We start from the raw sequence: 23,432 nt of genomic DNA, 5'->3' as shown, positions 1-23,432 counted from the left end.
ACGAGTACCAAATCGGAGGGATTTTATCAGATTTGTCTAACGCGCCCCTTTCCTTCTCCACCCACCCGTTTTGGGCCCTGATGCACAGCACCCCTGCCCATCCCGGCCCCGAGGCTGGACCTTTATGGCAGCCGGGATCCCCTGCCAAGAAATGGAACTAGGGGCTCCCCAACCCTAAATATAGGCGAGGCAAAGTCAGAGGAGTGCCTTAGGAGTGCCCTGGCAGAAATGACCCACCGGCGGAGAAGAGAACGTACTTTAACTCAGCTTTGGCCCTGGACCCCCGTCGTCTGGGACTACCCCGGCAAAAAGAGAAAACAACTGTCGGCGATTCTCCTTTCCGTTCCCGGCCTCCCCTCAGCTCTCCTACTTCTCTTCCGCTCCCTCCCCTTCGCCCGGGAGGCACGTGGTGCGGCTCTGCCCAGCCCTGCCGGAGCCGTTCCCCTCCTCCCTCCGCCCTTCCCCGCCCTCGCGGCCTCCGGCCCTTTCCTCCCAGCGCCTCTCGCTTCCTCTTTCCGTTCGCTTTTTCCACCCCCGCTCTCCATCGCCCTTCCTTATTGGTTGAGCTCGCCGGAGCCTGATTGGCCAATCAGTGAGCTGGGCTGGCGGTGATGGGCGTGGCCGCGGCGCCGGGGCTCTCAGATCGAGGCCGCCTCCCCCTCTCTGCCGGCAGCGCATTCCGCCGCCGTTGCCGCCGCCCGGCCCCGCAGTTGTCTTTGCCCGAGCTGCAGTCGCGCTGGGGTTAGGGCAGGGGGGGCGGGCGGGGAGAGGAGAAGGCCGCGGCTGAGGCAGGTGAGAGGAGGAACGAAGAGGCGGCGCGGCGGGCACAGCAGCTCAGGCGGCGGCCCGGTTCCTGGGAGTGTCGGTGCGGCGCGGAGGTTGGGGCGGATCCCGCGGGGCCCGGGCGGGGGAAGGAGTCACCGGCCCGGCCATGGCGGACAACGAGAAACTGGACAACCAACGGCTCAAGAATTTCAAGAACAAAGGCCGCGACTTAGAGGTAAACTCGGGGATACCGGAGGGGTGGGGACCTTGGGCCTCGGGCTGCTCTCCACCCGGACTCTGAGTGTGGGGAGTAGGGGCGGGAGCCGCCGCCGGGCCGCGGGGGAATGGCGCTGGGGGCTGGCCCGTCCGTGACGCCTTTGCTAATGCGCCGGGAAGTTTGTGTCGGGCCTGGTCCGCCTCCGCCGGGGAGCGAGGTGCCTGGGAACGGCCGGCGCGGCCTAGGCCTGCCGGCTGAGCCAGCCCGTCGCGGGTCCGAGGGGCTGGGCCGCGCGGCGGGAGGCCGGGCGCGGCTGTGCCCCGGCCGGACCGCGGCCCCCTCCCCGGCAGTGGCGGAGATTCCGTTTCTCGCTCGGGCCCCGACGTCTGGCGCCGGGGCAAGGAGGGTGGTGGGGGATGAGGGCTAGTGTGTGGCGACCTAGTGGGGCTCGGAACTTCCTCGGCGAGGAGGCCCGAGGCGTCTTCACTTAAAGGCATTTTTTCTGGTCTTCCCGACTCCCGCTTTACCCCTGCCTCCCCCTAATATCCAAACTACAGGAGTCAACTTCTCCGTTGAAAAAACACCCCCGGCGTGAGAGGCCATCCTGGTGATGCTAACAGTGCCTTCCAGCGGCCTGTGTTTTACTCTGCATATAGCTGAATCAAGATGTGGCTCACGGTGTGCCCTCTTCCAGGCAAAGGATTTCCCTTATTTCAGCTTGTCCACAAATCTTTTATCCCCTCCTGAGAGGAGACCACCAGCTGCATTCTTACATATAAAGCCCAAGGGTTATACAAAGCTGTCATCCTCTAGTCTACAGTATCCTTTCCCTCCACCTGCTGGTGGTGGTAGTGGGGGATGGGTGGGCTATGGAATGGCACCATCAAGTTTTATTTGAAACAAACAAAAAAGGCTTCATTGTCTTAGATACAGCTGCTGCAGAGGTTCTCAGTCTACGTAGTGTGTGGGTTAAACACACAAATCACTGAGATTTTTAATAGAAAACATCCCTTCAGCTTTAACACTCTAGGTGAATAGATTTTTTTTTTAATACTACCATTCTGCGTCTGAATCGAGTTTATTTTTTTAAGAAGAGGGGTCAAGTGATATGTTTTGTATTGTCTTTGGCATATTTTATACTGAGCTCTTAAAATTCTCATCACCTGTCTCTGAACCTTGAGCGTTTGCTTGGCTAAGATAGTAACTATACTGGGGGCTTTCCACATAGCCATTCAATCTTACTATAAGGGAGTTGGTGCTGTTTTAGTGGGTTTCATAGGGGATATTAGGTGTTTGGGGAGGTGGCTGTTAATTCTGTGGTTGTTTTAAGGTTAACATGAGTCACTTTTCTTATAATTCCCTTTTTTATAAAAAAAGAAAAGATTAACTTTGAGATATAACTTACCATAAAAGCCACCCATTTTAAGTGCACGATTTATGATTTTTAGTAAACTTATCTAGTTGTGCAACAAGGTGATGAAAAACTTTTTTACTAACATGAATATTTACTTAGAATGAGAAAACGCCCCAAATTACTAATTTAAAAAGCCGACAACTACAAAGTTACAAAGTCCAGAAAAATAATAATTAAATGCTTGATAAGGTCCTATAATCCTTTTTTCTCCTACATTTTTGTTTAATTTAAAAAGATAGCTTCATTGAGATATAATTCACATATCCAAAAATTCACCCGTGAAGTATATAATTCAGTGGTTTTTAGTATAGTTTTAAGTTGTGCAGCCATTACCACACTCAATTTTAGAACATTGTCATCACTCTCAAAGAATCTGTACCGATTTTCAGTAATTCTCCAATTTTCCCCGCCTACCCCAGTCCTGTTTTCCCTATTCTGGACATTTAATATCAATGGCGCTATAGAATAGTGATCTTTTATAACTAGCTTCTTTCACATAGAATAATATTTCCAAGATTCATTCATGTTATAGCATATATCAGTACTTTATGTCTTTTTTGGCGGAGTAATATTCCATTGTACAGATATACAACATTTTGCTATCCATTTAGGAGTTTATAGACATCTGGGCTGTTTCTACCTTTTAGCTGTTATGCAGAATGCTGCTATGAACATTTGTGTACAGATGCTTATGTGAACAAAGTTTTTCATTTCTCTTGGTTTTATACGTAGAAGTGGAATTACTTGGTCATATGGTAGCTATGTTTAACCTTTTAAACATATTTTCTACATATGTTTTCTATTTAGATTGTTTTCTAAAGTGGCTACACCATGATCCTCCCCCCATGTCATTTTATGAGATATATTCATGTGTCATACAGTCCATCCAAAGTATACAGTTTTTTCCAAATGTCATTTTATTGAGATATATTCATACACCATACAGTCTGTCCAAAGAATAAAATCAATGGTTCACATTTGGTTGCTTTTCCATTTGGGGTATTTCTTTAAATGGTTTTGTGGAAAATGAAATAACCTCAGTATTTACTCCTTTTGAAAACAGTGCCTCCCTGAGGCAAAGAGCATTTGAGGTTTTATGTGGAATTTTCTTTATAGTAATCTAAGTTTATTTTGGAGTTTCTGGCTGCACTCAGTGTCATGTTACATATTTAACTTTCTAAATGTGAGAATAAAAAGATAGTATTTCCTTCCTTTGAAAGAATAAAGACTTCGTATTAGTTAAAAAAAAAAAAGAAGTGGTTCACAGTATTATCATATGGTTGTGCATTCATCACCATGATAATTTTAGAATATTTGCATTACTCCAGAAAAAGAGATTAAAAGAAAATCCCAAAAGCTCATACCCTTTATCCCCCTCCTTATTCTAATATTCTAGGATGCAGTACTATTGTAAGTCTTTAAACTGCGACTTTTAAAGACTTACAGTAAAGGTAAGTTAAGTAAGAGAGTATAGTACGTTAGAGATAGATACATAGATCACAGGGAACACAATGAAGCATCACCATACAAACATGGGCAAGTGTCTTTTTTTTTTCTTTCCTATATAGCTATCAATCATTATCAAAGATCAGGGGTACTGGATTACAGCTCACAGATTTCCACTATTTGCTTGTAGCTCTTCTAATACACTTGAAACTGAAAAGAAATGTCTGTATGAGTCTCCTGATCATTAATCCTAGTTTCTCAATTGCATTTCCTCCCCCTCATCATTCAGTCGCCAGGGATATCTGGCAATGACCATTTTAATGCTGGAAAGTGGTGTTGACCTTATAGGATAGAGATATGAAACTGGTTGATGTTCTTTGAAAGACAAGTACAGCTGGGTTTTAGGGCTTCTCTGGCCTAGGAACGATCTGGAGACCTTAAGTTTCTGAAAAAATAACCTTAGTAGCTAGGACATTATAGATTCTTAGAAAGAGCCCAGGGTGTTCTTTAGGGTTTTTAGAAATATTGGTGGTTGAGGCTTGGCATACTGTGGCAATTTGCAATATCTGGCTGAAAGTTACATAAAAGTAGCCTCCAGAATTACCTCTTGATTATTTCAAATCTCTTAGCCACTGATACTTTTTTTTATTTCACTTCTTTTCTCCCTTTTAGTCAAGAAGGCATTCTCAGTCTCACAATGCCAGGGCCAGGCTTATCCCGGGAAGTCATGTCCCGTGTTGCCAAGGAGACATACATCCCTGGGAGTCCTGTCCCACCATGTAGGGTGGGGAGGGCAGTGAGTTTATTCAGAGTTGGCTGAGCAAGAGAGAGGGGTCACATCTTAGCAACAAAAGAGGTTCTTTGGGGGTGACTCTTAGGCATAGTTATATGTAGGCTTAGCTATGCCATTGTAGAGATAAGTTTCATAAGGGCAAACCTCAAGATTGAGAGCTTGGCTTATTAAATTGGAAGTCCTAATGCTTGAAAGAATATCAGGAATTCCTCAGATGGGAAAGATTAATAGTTCCACAGTTTTCCCTGGTCCCTAAAGGGGACTTTGCAAACACTTTATTTTCTGCTCAAAATACTCTGGAATGTATCAGGTTTTTACTTTAACCTGTATAGAATAACAAAATCTCATTCCCTTTGCTAGGTTCCATGTAATTAGGTTGTTTGGGTAAACTGACCAGGCAGGTTAAATTAGAGAGTGTGCTATAGAAAATTTAAATTTTGTACCAAATAAACATCTCTTCCTTTGGTCACTCACAGAAGTTGGGAGTTTTAAAATACAGTATCATCCTTTTTCTTGTGTCCTGATTTACCTTAATCCTAACTAGATTCTAGTATCTTATGGGCATTATCTGGATGACGGATATCCCTCTAGGTACATTAGGAATAGGAATATTTTCATTTTTGCACCTAAGAAAGTGACATATGACTAATGGGAAATCATTTCTCCTTATTTGTGAGTCACATATACCTTAGTGGAAGAAGTCTCTTTTATTAGCATTAGAAGGGTCTGTAATTGTGTATCTTTTAATTACATGTATGCCTCAGATAATCAATTATGTCTATTTTCTATTCAGAAAATATGACTATACTGTCTACAACAAATTCTAGGGAAAAATACTTTTTGGTTTAGGTCTTAACTATGACATTTGTTTTTAGGAGATGTTTAGAAGAAAGTGCAAACCAGTGCTGCCCAGTAAAAATATAATGGAAACCACAAAGTAATTTTAGTTTTCTAGTTGCCACATTTTTTAAATGTGAAAAGAAGTTAATTGTATAATATTTTATTAAATCTAATATATACAAAATACCATTTCAAATGTAAACAAAGTTAATGAGATATTTTATAATCTCTTTTTCGTACCCAGCCGTCAGCATCCAGCTGTATTTTACATCTACAGCATATCTCAGTTTGGACCAGCTACTTTCAAGTGCCTAATAGCCACATGTGGCTAGTGATTACTTTTTGGAAAGCACAGATCTAGAGGATAGGATATAGAATGAAGTAATTGTAGCAATTTTTGGTTTGATCTGTTATTGTTTGTTTCTTTAGAATTAGTGAATAGTACAAAGCCTCAGAGTTTAGTTTAATCTGATCTCTAACTTTGTGTGTGACCTTGGGGGGATCACTTAGTCTTTCATCTGTAAAACTAGAGGTACTTGACATCTGCTTTATGAGTGTTGTGAAGATTAATAGGTTAATGTTAGGAAGATGCCAGGCAATTCTCTGAGCATTTTATCACCTTCAGCTTCTGTGTTTGGGGGGAGGGAAGGTGCTTAATAGGATTCAGTGTAATTGATTCTCTTACTCCCTTATTTGCAGTTGGTTTGTTTTTCTCTCTGTGTGCATATATAACTTAAGTTAGATTGAATTTAAAATTAATGAAAAAGGTTTTTAATATTGAGACATATAATTGATCGTATTCTTATTATTGAAGGGCAGTTTGGCCTCAGGAAATCAGTGACCCTTCTGAAAGTCATAATTTCTGAGTTTTAGAACTAAAACGGATTCATCGCTTTCAATCTGGATATGCATTGCTATCTTTAAACTGCCATTCTGGCTACTCCAAAATATAGTCAAACTTACTTTCTTTAAAGACAAAAACATCTTAGAAGGCATATGTGAGTATTTAAAATAATTTTCAGGACCTGTCAGATGATACCCACTACGGCTTAGCCTTTTGCCTTCAGTGTGATAGGACATCACTGTTAATAGTTCGAGAATAGTAACCGTAGAGAGGATATGCAAAGCAACATGGGAAATACTGACTTATCATCAAATAAAAAAATTGACAGTAAAGCAGTTAAGTTCATCTGTATAAGAGTAGAGGAAAATTCTCTTGTAGACTTTCTAGTAAACTTGCCAAATTTTTTAGAGTAGCCAGGTTCACATAGAGCAGATACATAAAACCTAACTTATGTTAGAAAAATAATAAGGTCTGACAAAAACACAATTTTAGAAAACAACTTAGCCTAAATATAAATATATTAAAATGCTACAAAATTAGAAACATGATTGTCCATACAACATAAAGATATCAAGTTAGCTTCTTATTTTGAAATAATTTCAGGAAAAGTGAATACTTCATTTGCAAAAGTTTAATAAATTGGTCGGTTCTCTTGTTAAGACAGCCTTGGGGAGTTTTAAATTATACAGTGAAAAGCATTGTTGAGGTATTAAGTCTTGTTGACTTTTAGAGACTGACCTCTCTCATCACAAATCTTGGAACATATGTACTATACTTAAAATAACTACTGTCTAGTTTTTTATATAATAGTTCAAGCATGTGACAATATGAAATACCTGAGAAAAATATAGTTAGGCATTATATGATTGTATTTGTGCTTCCTGCCAGTTTTCCCAGTTTACAAGGCAACCAATTTCAGAATTGTTTTGTTGATAATTTTTTTTTAAGAGATAGCAAGATGTCTTTGTTTTTTCATAGTCACCAGTATGTCAAATGAATATAAAAAGTTAGGAAGAGCTATAGGAGTGATTTAGGTTTAAAAGAACAAGACTATTTTCAGAAAGAAATTTGTAGGTAGGTTTTTTAGTATTGGTCCCTAATAACTGATAGTGGTTTGGGATCATTAAAAATATTTCCTGAAACAGCATTAGTTTCTTTGAAGTCTATAGAGCTTATAGTGAAACCTAGCCTTGAATCCTGATTTTGAAACTGTCTAGTTTAGTTTTGTAGTAGAGAAAACTAATTTTTGAAGCACATACATATCCTTCTTTTTTTTTCTCCCCACATGTGCACGCACCGGAAATCGAACCTGGGTCTCTGGCATGGCAGGCGAGAACTTTGTCTTCTGAACCACAGTTTCCCGCCCACATACCCTTTTAATATAACTATTGCATGTGCTTTTTTTGGTATGCTGTATGGTGGGGTCACTCTTCATATTTTTCCATGTGAGTATTCCGTTATTGCAGCACCAGTTTGTTGAATTTTGGTTTGTTTGTTTTTTGGGAAGTGCATGGATCAGGAATCGAACCCAAGCCCCCACATGGCAGACTAGGATTCTACCACTGAACTACCCTTGCACCCCTGCATGTGCTTTTAACTGTATTCTAATTACTCTGTCTCATAAGTAGAAATTGTTACTGAGTCCATTTTAAAGGAGAAAACTCTAGAGTTAAATGTCTTAATAGCATACATTCAAGAGAATGATTTTAGTTGCAGTGTATCAAGGTAAAGTCCATACTTTTGTACTAAACCACTCTACCTCCTTTGAACTTCTCAGACATTCTCATTAATATTGGCCTCAAAAATTTTTTAAAGGCTGTAGGTAACAGCACCTACCACAGTACATGGAATATATGTATCTGAGGTATTTAGTAAATGTTTCGTTTTCCCAGAGAGGTTTTTGGAAATTGTGTATCATTTGTGGACTGTGAGCCCTGGAGAACATAGTTTTCTTGGCTTTTAATTTAGGTTTAGCTACATTGTATTTGCAAAAACTAGGAGTGGCAGAACTTTTTTTTTTTTTTTTAACAATTAATGTAAGAAAAATCTTTATAGTGACATTTACAAAATAAGGACAATATATATTTGTAATAGCCTTTGTTCATACGTTTTCAAACTTTTAGGGTTCAAGACCCGTTAATACTGTTAAACATTAAGACTCCTCAGAGAGCTTCTGTTTATGGGTTTCTATCAGTATTTACCATTTTAGAAATTAAAACTAAGAATTAAAAATTAATTCATTCAATTATAATAAACCATTTATATTAATAATAAATAACATTTTTAATGAAAAATGACTGCTATTTTCCAAAAGCAAAAAACATTAGAAGAGTGGCCATGTTACAGATTTTTTCAGGTGTCTCTAATGTTTGGTTTAAGAGAAGAAAAACGAATTCCCAACTACCTCTGAAGTCAGACTTTTGTGACATACTATTTTGGGTGACATATATGAATATTATCTACCTTTACACAGGCAGTTGAAAGAATGTTTTTAATAGTCAGTAATTGTGGAAATTACACTTTCATACTATACCATAACTGTACAGAAGTATTTTCTAAAAGCTTAGTTGCAGTGTGGAATCAGAAGCCAGATCAGTGAACTTACTTTGTTATATCAAATCCATTGGTCTGTCTTATTATTATTATTGTTTTATTGGTATTAACCTTGTAGAGCCTCTCATAGGCCTTGCAGGTCCCCACGAGGACCAATAGACCATGCTTGATAACCACTGTCTCAGTTTATTACTCTTCTGTTCCAGGTGACTGTCACTTTTAATTTGTACAGTCTGTTAAAAGACTTCATAATATAGACGTTAAAGAGCATGGACTATGGAATCAATCAGCGTTGATCCTGGTTCCTGGCTCCTTAATCTTTCTAACTCATTTCTTCACTTGCAAAATAAGAATAATAATTCCTACCTTATAAAGTTGTTGTAAGAGACTAAATGAGGCATGCATAAAAGCATAATAGTGCCAGTGTATAGTACATGGAGGCTTTTATTATTTCTAGCAACTTCTAAGTTTACATCCAAGTCAACTCATGTTCCCTGTCAGAGTAACATTTTATTTACAATTCCTTTTGTACAACTGTGCACTGTAATCCAAATCATCACATTTTTGCATTTGCGTTAACTATAAATTTCACAAGATTGGGTTTCTGACTCCATTTCTCAAATTCAGTGTTCTATCTAAGTTTGTGTAGATTTTGTAACTTTTCCCAAAGGATTGCAAGTTAATAAGAAACAGCTTTAATTCATAGTCTTTAATATCCATACTGGACAGTGATTTAAGGTCACAGGCATTTGCTGGAAATGCAAGATTTGCTTGATTATTTAAAAAGTGAAAACTTTTTTCCCTATTACTATTAATTCACTATTAGAACAAAATTTGGACACCTGTCACTTTTACCTTAAATCTTATTTCTGTTAAGGTTACTATACATTATATTTTTAGTGTATTTTGGCAAACTTGGAATTTCATTGAAAATTTTTTTTTTATAAGAAGCATTTTTATTGTTAAATACAACGTATATACAAAGGAAAGAAAAAAAGCAATGATTTTTCAGAGTACACTTCAATAAGTAGAAACAACAGATTTCGGAGTTTGTTATGTGCTACCATTCCACTTTCTCAGATTTTTCCTTCTAGCTGCTCTAAGGTATTGGAGACTAAAAGAAATATCAGTATAACAATTCTGCTATCATACTTGTTTATTAAACCCTACTTTATATAACTCCACCATTACTTTTGCTCTTTCTCCCACTCTTTCGGGGTATTTGGGATGTGCCCATTCTAACTTTTTCATGTTGGAAGGGGCTGTCAGTAATATGGGATAGGGAAATGAAGCTAGTTGATGTTCTGGAGAGGCTGAGCCCTTTGCATTTCAGAAATTGTCTGGTCCAGGGAGCCATCTGAAGGTTGTAGGTTTCTGAAAAGTTACCATAGTGTACGGAACCTTTGTAAAATCTTATATAATGCCGTAGGTGTTCTTTAGGAGTGACTGGACATTTTTGCAAAAGTTTGGCAAAAAATATGGTAAGTAGCAGTGTCTAACTGAAGCTTGTATAAGAGTGACCTGTAGAGTGGCCTCTTGACTATTGGAACTCTCCCAGCGACTGATACTCATTAGTTACGCTTCTTTTCCCCCTTTTGGTCAGGGTGACATTGCTGTTCCCATAGTGCTAGGGCCAGATTCATCCCTGGGAGTCATTTTCCATGCCGCCAGGGATACTTTCACCTGTATGTCATGTCCCACTTCGTGGGGAGGGCAGTGATTTCACTTGCAGAGTTGAGAGGCTGCATCTGAGCAACGGAAGAGGTCCTCCAGGAGTACCTGTTAAGCATATCTATAGGTCGTCTAAGCTTCTCCACTACCAACCTAAGTGTCACAAGAACAAGACTCAAGATCAAGGGCTTATAGATGGTTACATCCGTACTGCCCTTTGCAGTTTAGTTTACAGACTTCATTTAATCTTCATAGTAGCTCTGTGATGTCATTGAATTTTTATTAACAGTAGTCAGAATCCTAAAATGATGTGGTGCTTCCTGATTTGGTAATAAGCAGATTTTATAATATAGGGATCAAATCATATTCTATCTCAGTTTCCTGTTCTCTAGTGAAAACTTCTAGATACCTAGTATCTACAATTAATACTTAAGTTTTTATAGTATATTTTTGTAGTTCCTTAAGTATACGTTTCTAAATTTATTTAGCTTAATAGTTGTATTTTGAAAGTATTATAATAGTTTTCACTTGGTTGTCTTAAATGACCCTGTCCTATTTGCCACTCTTCTTGCCTCTTCACCCTGTTCCTCTGGCTACTTTCAGGTGGCCCAGAAAAAACAAGCAAAACATAATTTTAAGATTGTCAAATAAGTGTTACATTCCTCCTGGTTCTTAAGTAAGCTATGAAGCCCGCATAGTTTATGGCTTTTTGGAATAGTGACTCTAAGGATGCTGTTAAGTCCTTTTTGGAATGTTGCTATTAAAAGGTAGAACTTTTACTGGATCATGCACCCCAAAACAAAAACAAAAAGTTAGGACTGACATCTTTAAAAGAGCAGATTTTTATGCTATATAGTTATGTTTAGGGAACAGAAACCTAGCTAAATTAGTTTTAAGCATAATGGGAAATTTGGTTCTAATAAATGGGTAATTTCAGGGCCATAGCTGGCATTAGATATGAGTTCCATTGAAAGTCTAGGGAGAGTCTGATGGCCCAAGCTTTGACTGCATGCTTTTATCTGACCCTAATCACTGTTGGCCGGGAATATGGTACAATGATTGACCGAGACAAGGTCATGTGCCATGTCTTCATCTGTGTGTGTGTATGTGCGTGTTGGACTTGACACAAAAATGAGGGTTCAATCAAGAAAGAAAGAAAAAGCATATTGAAGATAAAGTGCCACTGTCCAGTGCTGATGTAGAATGTTCCTTATTTCACTTTTGAATATAATGTAGAGATGTTCATTACATTGCAAGTATATCTGTAGAGTTGGGTTCATTGTTGAGCAGCTGTTTTACATCAGAGTATTCAGATTTAGTCTATTAATTTTTTCTATTGAATATTTTTTCCCAATTCTCTATTGTTCACCAGTTTTAAAACAGTAATACTACTATCTTTAAGTGATGAAAAGCTTAATACCTATAAATAAATGAAAAGGATACTTGGCATCCTTAGTCACTATAGAGAAATGCAAGTTAAAAACACTGAGCCACCTCTTCAAACCACAAGGTTGGCTAAAATAAAAAAGACCTAATAACAAGAGTTGGGGAAGATAGGGAGAAATTGGAACCTTCATACGTTGTTGGTGGGAATGCAACCTGGTTCAGCTGCTTTGTAATACAGTTTGGCAGTTCTTCAAAAAGTTAAACATAGAGTTAGCATGTTACCCAGCAATTCCACTCCTAGGTATATAACTAAGAGAATATGGAGATATGTCCACACAAAAACTTGTCCAGGAAACAGCAGCATTATCCATTGTAGTCAACATATAGAAACAATGCAGATGTCTATCAGCCAGTGACTGGATAAACAAATTGTGGTATATCCTTACAATGGAATATTATTTGGTTGTGACAAAGATATGAAGTACTGACACGTTACAGCATGGATTAACTTTGAAAACATTATGCTGAGCTAAAGAAGCCAGATGCAGTAGACCACATGTTGTATAATTCCACTAATATGAAATGTCCAGAATGAGCAAATCCAGAGAGACAGAAAGCAGATTAGCAGTTGCCAGGAGCTGAGATATTGGATGGGTGGGAAAGGAGATTGACTGCTAATGGGTTTCTTTCTGTGGTGATGAAAGTATTCTGAAATTCTGGAATTAGTGGTGACATATATAACTTTGTGAATATGCTTTAAAAAAAAACAGCACTGAATATTACACTTTACATGGGTGAATTGTATGGTATATGCATTTTAACTCAATAAAATTAGTAAAACTACAACAAAACTTAAAAGGCATGAGTGGAAACTGTGACAGTTTTCCACTATCTAAGGCTCACAGTGGTATGCTGGGCAGCTCTTTTCGCTGATTTCCTCTTCTGGTATTCCCTGAATTGAATTCATTTGTTCATCAAATATTTATTCAGCATCTGTATTCCGATTCTGTTCTAGGCAGTGAGTATAGAGCAATGAATAAAATAGGCCAATTCCCTTTTGTTTTGGAATTTACATTCTAGCAGGTGAAGCTCTCTTAGATTCCCAGCCTTTTCTGTAGGAATGTTCAGTTATCGTGAACTAGGGTTGTAGCAGCTCCCTTAGCTTTTTATCCAACACTCTATAATAAATAATAAATCCTAAGTTTGAAAAGAAAGAAAATATTTTCCTAGAATTCTAGGATTGTACGATATTAGCTACATGCCATTAGGAAACTTTCATAAATTTTTTCAGCTTTTTTTTTTAATGCTAAACCTATATATTTGGTATTGTAGGTACATTTATGCATGAGCAAGCAATGGATTCACAGTGAGAATATACAGCTGCAGAAGCTTGAAAATAATTTACAAAAATTGTTAAATCATTAAAAAATGGTTCAAAAATATACACTTCTTGTTGTAGATCCCCTGCTGTACACAACTATAAACATTATTCCCTATGTAAACAAAAAAGGAAACATGTAATAAGAGATTTGAAAAGTCTGGACATTTCCTTCCCAACAGATATTAAAGGGCAGTGTCTTTAAGACATTTTACTAAAAGGACTATCATATTTTAAAGACAAGATCATTGTCTCCTCAGGTTTTTCAAAAATTAAAAAGCTGTATAGTTGCATTAATCAGAAGAGCTCGTTTTGTACAATACAATGATAATGACCTTGAATTTCTTTAAAAAAATTATAATCTACAAGTATCAAAGCAAAGTTATCTGGCATAGTCTATATAGGAACTCTTTGGACTTTCATTAAGCTAAAATAGAGGTGCTTTTAGGATTTACATTATTGTACACTAATGTTTATGGGGTGTGTTAAAGTGTACATGTATAAAAATCATGTACTGTATGCTGTAGATGAATATCTCTTAAGCAGTAAAACTGAATATAGCCTCTGGTTTTACCGTTTGCATGTTCTAGGGCTATTATATAAATAAAACTCTCTTTTGTGATACTGGGAAGTGATTAGAATGTGCAGACTGATGTAGTAGCTTTCATCCATCTCTTAAAGGGCTACCACCACAGGAAAGTCCATTTAAGATGGTAGGTTTAACACAGTTGGAATGCTGGCACTGGTGAATTGGGCTAAAGTTCTTCAGATTTGGCTCAGAGCTGCAATGCATATAGTCAATAAAGCAGCTGACATGATGTCTTTTTGCAGGCCTTTCAGGCACTGGAGTTTTTCTGTTAATTTGCCTTACTCTAGGTCATAAAAGGTCTCATTAACATTTATTTTTGATTTTGCAGAAGATTTAAGGAATGGACAGTTGTTGCATTGTCTTGCTAGATTTTGGCCTTGCTCCTTTCCTACAACTCTTTCATTCTCCAAGTCACACTTGTTACCAGGCGGAATCATTGGAACATTATCAGTGTCTTTTACTCGAAGAATCTGTACTCTCAGCTCTTGTAAAGCATTAAATGTGAAGTGTGCTGTGACGGAATAAACTAATGCAAAACATTGTCCATTTTTCATGTACAAATCCCTCATTGCTGTAAATTGTTCTGTTACTGCAGTATCCAAGATATCGAGCGTACACTATTATGCATCTACCTTAACTTGCTTTTTATAAGAATCTTCTATTGTAGGATCATATTTTTCAACAAAAATTCTTAGAATAAACTGCATGGTCAGAGCAGACTTTCCAGCACCTTCTGAGCCAAGAACAAATGGTCTATACTCACACATGGTGTGAAGCTGTCAAAATCTAGTACTCATACTGTCACCTGGTCCACACAGCTAGCATCTTCCCATGCCTCGTGCTACCTCTGGGTCACTGCTGTACTGCCCAGCCTCAGTTTTTACATCTGTCAAAGTCCACCTTAGTGTTTCTTATGCAGTAGACTCTTAAGAATGCAGGGATCACCATTTTTCAGGCTAGCTCATGTAAGGGGTTGGGATGTTAGGAAAGTTGAGACCAATTCTGACATGATCCACCATAATTCAGGTAGGAGTGTCTTGGTGGAAGAAATTCATAGATCTTCACTATACTGCTCTGTCTCCCAATAACTTGGCTATTAAGTTTTCTTTTTCCTGAGTACTGACTGTTTAAGTCTTCATGTAATTTTGTGTTATATTACTAAGGGAGAGATCTGACCAATTTACTAAGCTCTGCTCAAGCTGAAGCAAGTTTTGCTTTTTGACCTGCTTATGTATTGGCTTTCACTGAGTCAGGAGTGTTTTCCCTCACCTCTGTCATCAGTCTGCCATCTGTGGTCAGTGTGTATAGGGAGGGTGTCACATGGAAAGCAGTATCTGACTCCTTCTGCAGTAGCATCCTTGGAAAGAGCAATTTCTCTTAGACAAGATTTGTAAGCATAACATTAGTTAATGTTTTCCATTTTTACTTTACTTTTAACTTTCTACTCATTGCTGTAATCTAGGGAGATCATTATTACCTCTTTCTTATTTCCACAGTGGTCACCTTGTTTCTGATATTGCCCCTGTCTGATTCATGAAAACAATTTTGGTTCTTTTTTTTTTTTTTTTTTTTTACTTTTTTATTGTATAGTATAACATATATACAAAGCGAAGAAATGAAGAAATGTAAAAAGCGATACTTTTCAAAGCACTCTTCGCCAAGTGGTTACAGGACAGATCACAGAGTTCTGCTCCTCCAGACTAGAGGACTTAATTACTTTGATATCATCCCAATCAACTTTTTATTTCCTACTTTTTTTGTAAGCAATAACATGTATACAAAAAAGATATAAATTTCAAAGTGTAGCACCACAATTAGTTGTAGAACATATTTCAGACTTTGACATGGGTTACAATTTCACAGTTTTAGGTTTTAACTTCTAGCTGCTCTAAAATACTGGAGACTAAAAGTTATCAATTTAATGATTTAGCAGTCATATTCATTTCTTTTTTTAATTTATTTTTTAATTAATTTTTAAAAAATGTAACACAAATATTCTTAACATATGATCATTCCGTTCTACATATATAATCAGTAATTCACAATATCATCACATAGTTGCATATTCATCATCATGATCATTTCTTTAGAACATTTGCATCAGTTCAGAAAAAGAATTAAAAGACAACAGAAAAAAATTCATACATACCGTAGTCCTTATCCCTCCCATTCGTTGATCGCTAGCATTTCAATCTAAATTTATTTTAACATTTGTTCCCCCTATTATTTTTATTCTGTATGTTTTACTCATCTGTTAATAAGGTAGATGAAAGGAGCATCAGACACAAGATTTTCACAATCACACAGTCACATTGCGAAAGCTATATCATTATACAGTCATCTTCAAGAAACATGGCTCCTAGAACACAGCTCTACATTTTCAGGCAGTTCCCTCCAGCTTCTCCATTACCTCTTGACTAACCAGGTGATAACCTATTATATTCATTTCTTAAGTCCTATCTTCTATGTATAATTCCACCATCACTTTGGATCTTTCCTTACCTCTCTTTGCGGTTGTTTGGGCTGTGGAAGTTCTAAATTTTTGATATTGGAAGGGTCTGTCACTAATATGGGGTAGGGAGATGGAAACTATCTGATGTTCTGGAGAGACTGGGCTAGGTTTCAGAACTTATCTGGACCAGGGACCCATGTGGAGGTTGTAGGTTTCTGGAAAGTTACTCCAGTGCGTGGAAGCCTTGTGGAATCTTATATATTCTCTTAGATATTCTCTGGGATTGGCTGGAATTGATTGGGGATTGACATGTTATGATAGGTAGCAAGGTCTAACTGAAGCTTGAATAAGAGCAACCTCCAGAGTAGCCTCTCGATGCTGTTTGAACTCTCTCAGCCACTGATACTTTATTAATTACACTTCTTTTCTTTGCCAGGTTTGGATTCATCCCTGGGAGTCCTCTTCCATGTCACCAGGGAGATTTTCACCCCGGGATGTCATGTCCCACATAGCAGGGAGGGCAATGATTTTACTTGCAGAGTTGGGCATAGAGAGAGTGAGGCTACATCTGAGCAACAACAGAGGTCCTCCTGAAGTAACTCTTAGGCATTCCTGTAGGTAGTCTAAACTTCTCCACTACCAACATAAACTTCCCAAGAATAAGCCTCATGATCAAGGGCATGGCCTATTGATTTGGGTATCCCTAAAGTTTGACACAGTATCAGGGGATTCCCTGATGGTAAGGTTTAGTAGTTCCGTATTTTTTCTCCTCTCCCTCAGGGACTTTGCCAGTACTTTTTGGTTATCTGCTTAATATACTCTAGGATGTTTCCAGACATTACAATAATCCATACAGGATTAAAGGACCTCTGTCTTATTCTGGATTCCCTGTGTTTCAGTTGTTCAAATGAGCTATACAGATAGGTTGAATTAGATTATGCACTACAAAAAATTTCAGTTCCAGATCAAATAAACCTTTCTTCCACAGGTCTCAAAGAATATGTGTGGTTCTTACCCCTATGTTCTGATTTACTTTAACCCCAACCTGTTTGGACTTCATCTTATTTCTAAATATCAGGTTTTATCAGCCTCTCAAAATCCAGAAATAATAATCACCACTGTGGACTTAATGTGTCTGCTCTAAAAGCTTACAATCTAGGCCCCTGTTTTTTTTATAAGCATTTTCTAAAAGTGACCATACCAGTCTGTTTTTTTTGTTTCTGATTTATTTTGTTTCACCAAATGTCCCGCATGTTCGTTCACATTGTTGCAGGTGTCACGACATTGTTTTTGTAGCAGCACAAACCTTTGTTCATAAGTATACATCATCATTAGCCAATCTGCTTCTCTGTCTATGCATCCTTCAGTCACCTGCATTCATCGGGCATCATGTAAAGGGCCTAAAGTCCACAGTCCATCAACATTCTCAATTTTAGATAATTTCATTGTTCCCAAGAGACAGAACACCAATGAACACACCTTCACCAAATAGAAAATGTAAACCTCCTCATAACTCTGGTACCTTCCCTCATTATTTACTTCTGCTTTTGCTATGGTAGTGCTAATGGTTTCCTTTTGAACACAGCTCATAGCATGCAATAGCAATTTTTCCCCCCATACCCTGAACTTAAACACTCTTTATCGACGAATCGTATCTTTGAAATAATTCTTACAAGAACTCATTCATATTTCTAGTGTCAGTCAGTGGGACATGTAGGTTTGTACAACCCCTTTCAATCTTGTTCATCTTCAATATGGTAATATTACTTCTAGACCCATTCGAGAATCACCTTCGCTCCGTCTGTTCCCTTACATTGGAGTTCAACCTCATTAGCTAACGGTTCACCCATCTCTAGCTTCTATGTATCTCTAAGTCCCTTATCATCTGTATTATAAGCCTCTGATTATACCTTTATGCTGATCATAAAAGTGGACTCGTACAGTATCTGTCCTTTTGTGTCTGGCTAACTTCACTCAGTATTAAGTCCTCAAGGCTCATCCATCTTTTCACATGCTTCAAGACATCATTTTCTCTTACTGCTGCATGATATTCCATTGTATATATATATATAGCACATTTTGTTGATCCACTTGTCTGTTGGTGGACATTTGGTTTGTTTCCCTCCTTTGGCAGTTGTGAGTAATGCTGCTGTGAACATTGGTGTGCAAATGTCTGTGTCATTGCTTTCAGTTCTTCTGGGTATATACCAAGTAGTGCTATTTCTGGGTCATAGGGCAACTTGATATTTAGTTTCTTAAGAAACTGCCAAACAGTCTTCCATAGTGGGTGCACCATTGTACGTTCCCACCACCAGTGCATAAGTGTTCCAGTTTCTTCGTATCCTCTCTAACATTTATAGTTTCCTGTTTGTTTAATAGCAGCCATTCTTACAGATATGAGGTGGTATCTCATTGTAGTCTTTTTTTTCTACTTTTTTTATTCAACATAACAATATACAAACACAAACATTCTTACCATATGATCATTCCATTCTTGATATGTAATCAATAACTCACAATATCATCACATAGTTGTATAGTCACCATCCTGATCATTTCTTAGAACATTTGCATCAATTCAGAAAAAGAAATCTACTAAATTTATTTTAAAATTTGTTCCCCCTTATTATTTTTAAAAAATTTTATTAATAAAACCAATCAACATACAATATGAACATTTTTTCATCACATAGTTGTATATTCATCATCGTGATCATTTTTCAGAACCTTTGCATCGATTCAGAAAGAGAAATACAAAGAAAACAAAAAAAATTCATATATACCATACCCCTTACCCCTCCCTTTCATTGATCACTAGCATTTCAATCTGCTAATTTTATTTTAACATTTGTTCCCCCTATTAATTCTTTATTTTCAGTCCACATATTTTACTCACCTGTCATAAGGTAGATAAAAGAAGCATCAGACACAAGGTTTTCACAATCACACAGTCACATTATGAAAGCTATATCATTGTGCAGTCATCTTTAAGAAACATGGCTACTGGAACACAGCTCTACATTTTCAGGCAGTTCCCTCCAGCCTCTCTATTACGCCTTAACTAAGCAGGTGATATCTGTTTAATGCATAAGAATAACCTCCAGGATAACCTCTAGGCTCTGTATGGAATTTCTCAACCATTGACACTTTATTTTGTCTCATTTCTCTCTTCCCCCTTTTGGTTGAGAAGGTTTTCTCAATCCTTTGGTGCTGAGTCCCGGCTCATTCTAGGATTTCTATCCCACGTTGCCAGGAAGGTCCACACCCCTGGGAGTTATGTCCCATGTAGACGGGGAGGTCAGTGAGTTTGCTTGTCATATTGGCTGAGAGAGAGGTGCCATATCTGAGCAACAAAAGAGGTTCTCTTGGGGGTGGCTCTTAGGCCTAATTTTAAGTAGGCTTAGCGCCTATCCTTTGCAGGGATAAGTTTCATAAGAACAAACCCCAACATTCGGGGCTCAGCCTATTGCTTTGGTTGTCCCCACTGCTTGTGAGAATATCAAGAATTCTCTACTTGGGGAAGTTGAATTTTCCCCCTTTCCCGCTATTCCCCCAAGTGAACTTTGCAAATACGTTTTTATTCACTGTTCAAATCCTTCTGGGATTTATCAAGGCATCACTCTGGACAAACCTACAAAATCTTATGCCCTACTCAAGGTTCCATGTACTTAGGGTGTTCAATTAAGCTGCCCACATAAGTAATATTAGGAAATGCACTAGTCAAAATATAGATTTTGTATCAAATAAGATTTTTTGCTTTAGTCTCTTCCTCTACTTGGGGAAGTTGAATTTTCCCCTTTCCCGCTATTCCCCCAAGTGAACTTTGCAAATACGTTTTTATTCACTGTTCAAATCCTTCTGGGATTTATCAAGGCATCACTCTGGACAAACCTACAAAATCTTATGCCCTACTCAAGGTTCCATGTACTTATGGTGTTCAATTAAGCTGCCCACCTAAGTAATATTAGGAAATGCACTAGTCAAAATATAAATTTTGTACCAAATAAGATTTTTTGCTTTAGTCTCACACACAAGTTAGTTTTAAAATATTATTTACCTTCTATTTTCAACACCCTGCATTATTGACATTCCTTTGTTCTTCCTCATGCAAAACATTTTTGAATTTTTATGTTTAGTCACTATCATTATACACTGTAGGCATTCCTAGATTATACTATCTCAGTCTTTATCATATATCTTTCCTTCTGATTGCATTTGTGCCCAAGGCCACCTCCCTCTATCATTCTCACATTCAGCTTCTTTCAGTGTTCTAACATTATTATGTTATAATTAGGTAGTATTATGCTATCCATTTCTGAATTTTTACAATAAGCCCTGTTGCACAGTCTGTATCCCTTCAGTTCCAGTTACCCAATATCTATCCTATTTCTATCTCCTGATGACCTCTGTTCTTAACTGAAATTATCCAAGTTCATTCATTAATATAGTTCATATGAGACCATACAGTATTTGTCCTTTTGTTTTTGGCTAATCTCACTCAGCATAATGTTCTTAAGGTCCATCCATGTTGTTACATACTTCATAACTTTATTCTGTCTTACAGCTGCATAATATTCCATCATATGTATGTACCACAGCTTGTTTAGTCACTCAGCTGATGATGGACCTTTGGACTGTATCCATCTCTTGGCAATTGTAAATAATCCTGCTATAAACATTGTGCAAATGTCCATTTGTGTCCTTGCCCTCATGTCCTCTGAGTAGATACCTAGCAATGGTATTGCCGGGTCATATGGCAGTTCTATACTTGGCCTCCTGAGTAACACCAAACTGCCTCCCACCATGGTTGTACCATTTGACATTGCTGCCAGCAGTGGATAAATGTGTCTCTTTCTCCACATCTTCTCCAACGCTTATTTTCTGTTTTATTGATAATGGCCATTCTTGTGGGTGTGAGATGATATCTCATTGTGGTTTTGATTTGCATTTCCCTCTTAGGCAGGGAAGTTGAGCATCTTTTCATGTGCCTTTTGGCCATTTGTGTTTCCTCTTCTGAGAAGTGTCTGTTCAAGTCTTTTGCCCATTTTGTAATTGGGTTGTCTGTCTTTTTGTTGCTGAGTTGAACAGTCTATTTATATATTGTGGATACTAGACCTTTTTCTGATATATAGTTTCCAAATATTGTCTCTCATTGTGTAGGCTATCTTTTTACTTTCTTCATGAAGTTCTTTGATGCACAAAAGTGTTTAGTTTTGAGGAATTCTCATTTATTTCTTTCTTCAGTGCTCATGCTTTGATTGTAAGGTTTAGGAAACCACCTCCTATTGTAAGATTTATAAGATATTTCCCTACATTATCTTCTAAAAGTTTTATGGTTTTAGATCGTATGTTTAGGTTTTTGATCCATTTTGAGTTAATTTTTTGTATAGGCTGTGAGATGTGGATCCTCTTTTATTCTTTTGCATGCGGATATCCAGTTCTGTAGGCACCATTTATTGAAGAAACTGTTCTGTCCCAGGTAAGTTGGCTTGACTACTGTATTAGTTAGGGTTCTCTAGAGAAACAGAACCAACAGGGAACACTTGCAAATATAAAATTTATGAAAGTGTCTCACGTGACCGTAGGAACGCAGAGTCCAAAATCCACAGGGCAGGCTGCGAAGCCGATGACTCCAATGGATGGCCTGGACGAACTCCACAGGAGAGGCTCACCAGCCAAGGCAGGAATGGAACCTGTCTCCTCTGAGTCCTCCTTAAAAGGCTTCCCATGATTGGATTTAGCATCACTAATTGCAGAAGACACTCCCCTTTGGCTGATTACAAATGGAATCAGCTGTGGATGTAGCTAATGTGATCATGACCTAATCCTATGAAATGTCCTCATTGCAACAGACAGGCCAGCGCTTGCCCAATCAGATGAACAGGTACCACAACTTGGCCAAGTTGACACCTGTCCCTAACCATGACAACTACCTTATCAAAGATCAATTGTGCCTAGATGAGAGGGTCTATATCTGAACACTCTTCTGTTCCATTGGTCAGTATGTCTCTCTTTATGCCAGTACTGTGCTGTTTTGGCCTTCGTAATACAACTTAAAATCAGATAGAGTGAGACCTCTTATTTCATTTTTCTGTCTCAGGATATTTTTAGGTATTTGGGGCACCCTGCCCTTCCAGATAAATTTGGCAATTGGTTTTTCTATTTCTGAAAAGTAACCTTTTGGGATTTTGCTTGGTGTTGCATTGAATCTATAAATCAACTTTATGTCTCTTATGATGTCTCTACATTTAAAGTCTATTTTGTCCCATATTAATATATCTACTCCTTCTTTCTTTTGGTTACAACTTGCGTGGAAAATCTTTTTCCATCCTTTCACTTTCAATCTGTTTGTATCCTTGTGTCTAGAATGAGTCTCTTTTAAGCAGCATATAGCTGAATTATGTTCTTAATCCATTCTGCCAATCTGTGTCTTTTAATTGGTAAAAAAAAAAAGTTTTTTAATTTTTAGTTTTATTTGTCAGACCTAAATATTCTTTTCCCTCTTTCTTTTTCTGTTCGCTAAATTACGTTTAGTGAAAGTCTTCGATTCTGTGCCCCTCTGCTGACCTCCTTCCCTGTCTTTTTTTTTTTTCAGCCAGCAGAACTTCTTTTAAGTATTTCTGGTAGGGCTGATGTCTTGTTGACAAATTCTTTCAGGACTTCTTTGTGCAAACTTTAATCTCTCCCTCAGTTTTGAAGGACAGTTTGGCTGGGTACAGAATTCTTGGGTGGGAGTCTTTGTTTTTCAGCATCTTGAATATATTGTACCACTGCCTTCTTGCCTCCAGGGTGGTAGTTGAGTAGTCTGAACTCAATCTTACTTGATTTCTCTTGTATGTAGTAGATTGTTTTTCTCTTGGCTGCTTTCAGGATTTTCTGTTTCTCTTCAACATTTGACAGATGATCAGTATGTGTCTTTTGGAAGGCCTGTTGGGATTTATTCTGTTTGGAGTTCTTTGAACTTCTTTAACTTGTGTATTTATGTCCTTTATTAGGATTGGGAAGTTTTTCCCCATTATATCCTCTACTACTCTTCCTAGCTCTTTAATCCTCTCTTTTCCTGGGACATCACTGATTCTAATAT

The 23,432-nt window shown here is 38.0% G+C and overlaps 1 protein-coding gene and 1 pseudogene across 1 annotated transcript in view; one reads left to right on the top strand and one right to left on the bottom strand.

Moving 5' to 3' along the window:
• Positions 1–652: 652 nt before the first annotated feature.
• The window catches only part of KPNA4 (karyopherin subunit alpha 4), a 115,728-nt gene continuing 92,948 nt past the window's right edge, over positions 653–23,432 (top strand). Inside the window, exon 1 of the mRNA XM_077160926.1 lies at positions 653–1,000. Coding sequence (XP_077017041.1) covers positions 932–1,000 — 69 coding nt within the window. The 5' untranslated portion in view covers positions 653–931. The remainder of the gene's footprint in view (positions 1,001–23,432) is intronic.
• Positions 13,972–14,663, bottom strand: LOC143682170 (ras-related protein Rap-1b pseudogene; annotated as a pseudogene).

Source organism: Tamandua tetradactyla, chromosome 5, assembly GCF_023851605.1.
Source record: "Tamandua tetradactyla isolate mTamTet1 chromosome 5, mTamTet1.pri, whole genome shotgun sequence".
Classification (NCBI taxonomy): Eukaryota; Metazoa; Chordata; class Mammalia; order Pilosa; family Myrmecophagidae; genus Tamandua; species Tamandua tetradactyla.
This window is presented reverse-complemented; position numbering and strand designations above follow the sequence as displayed.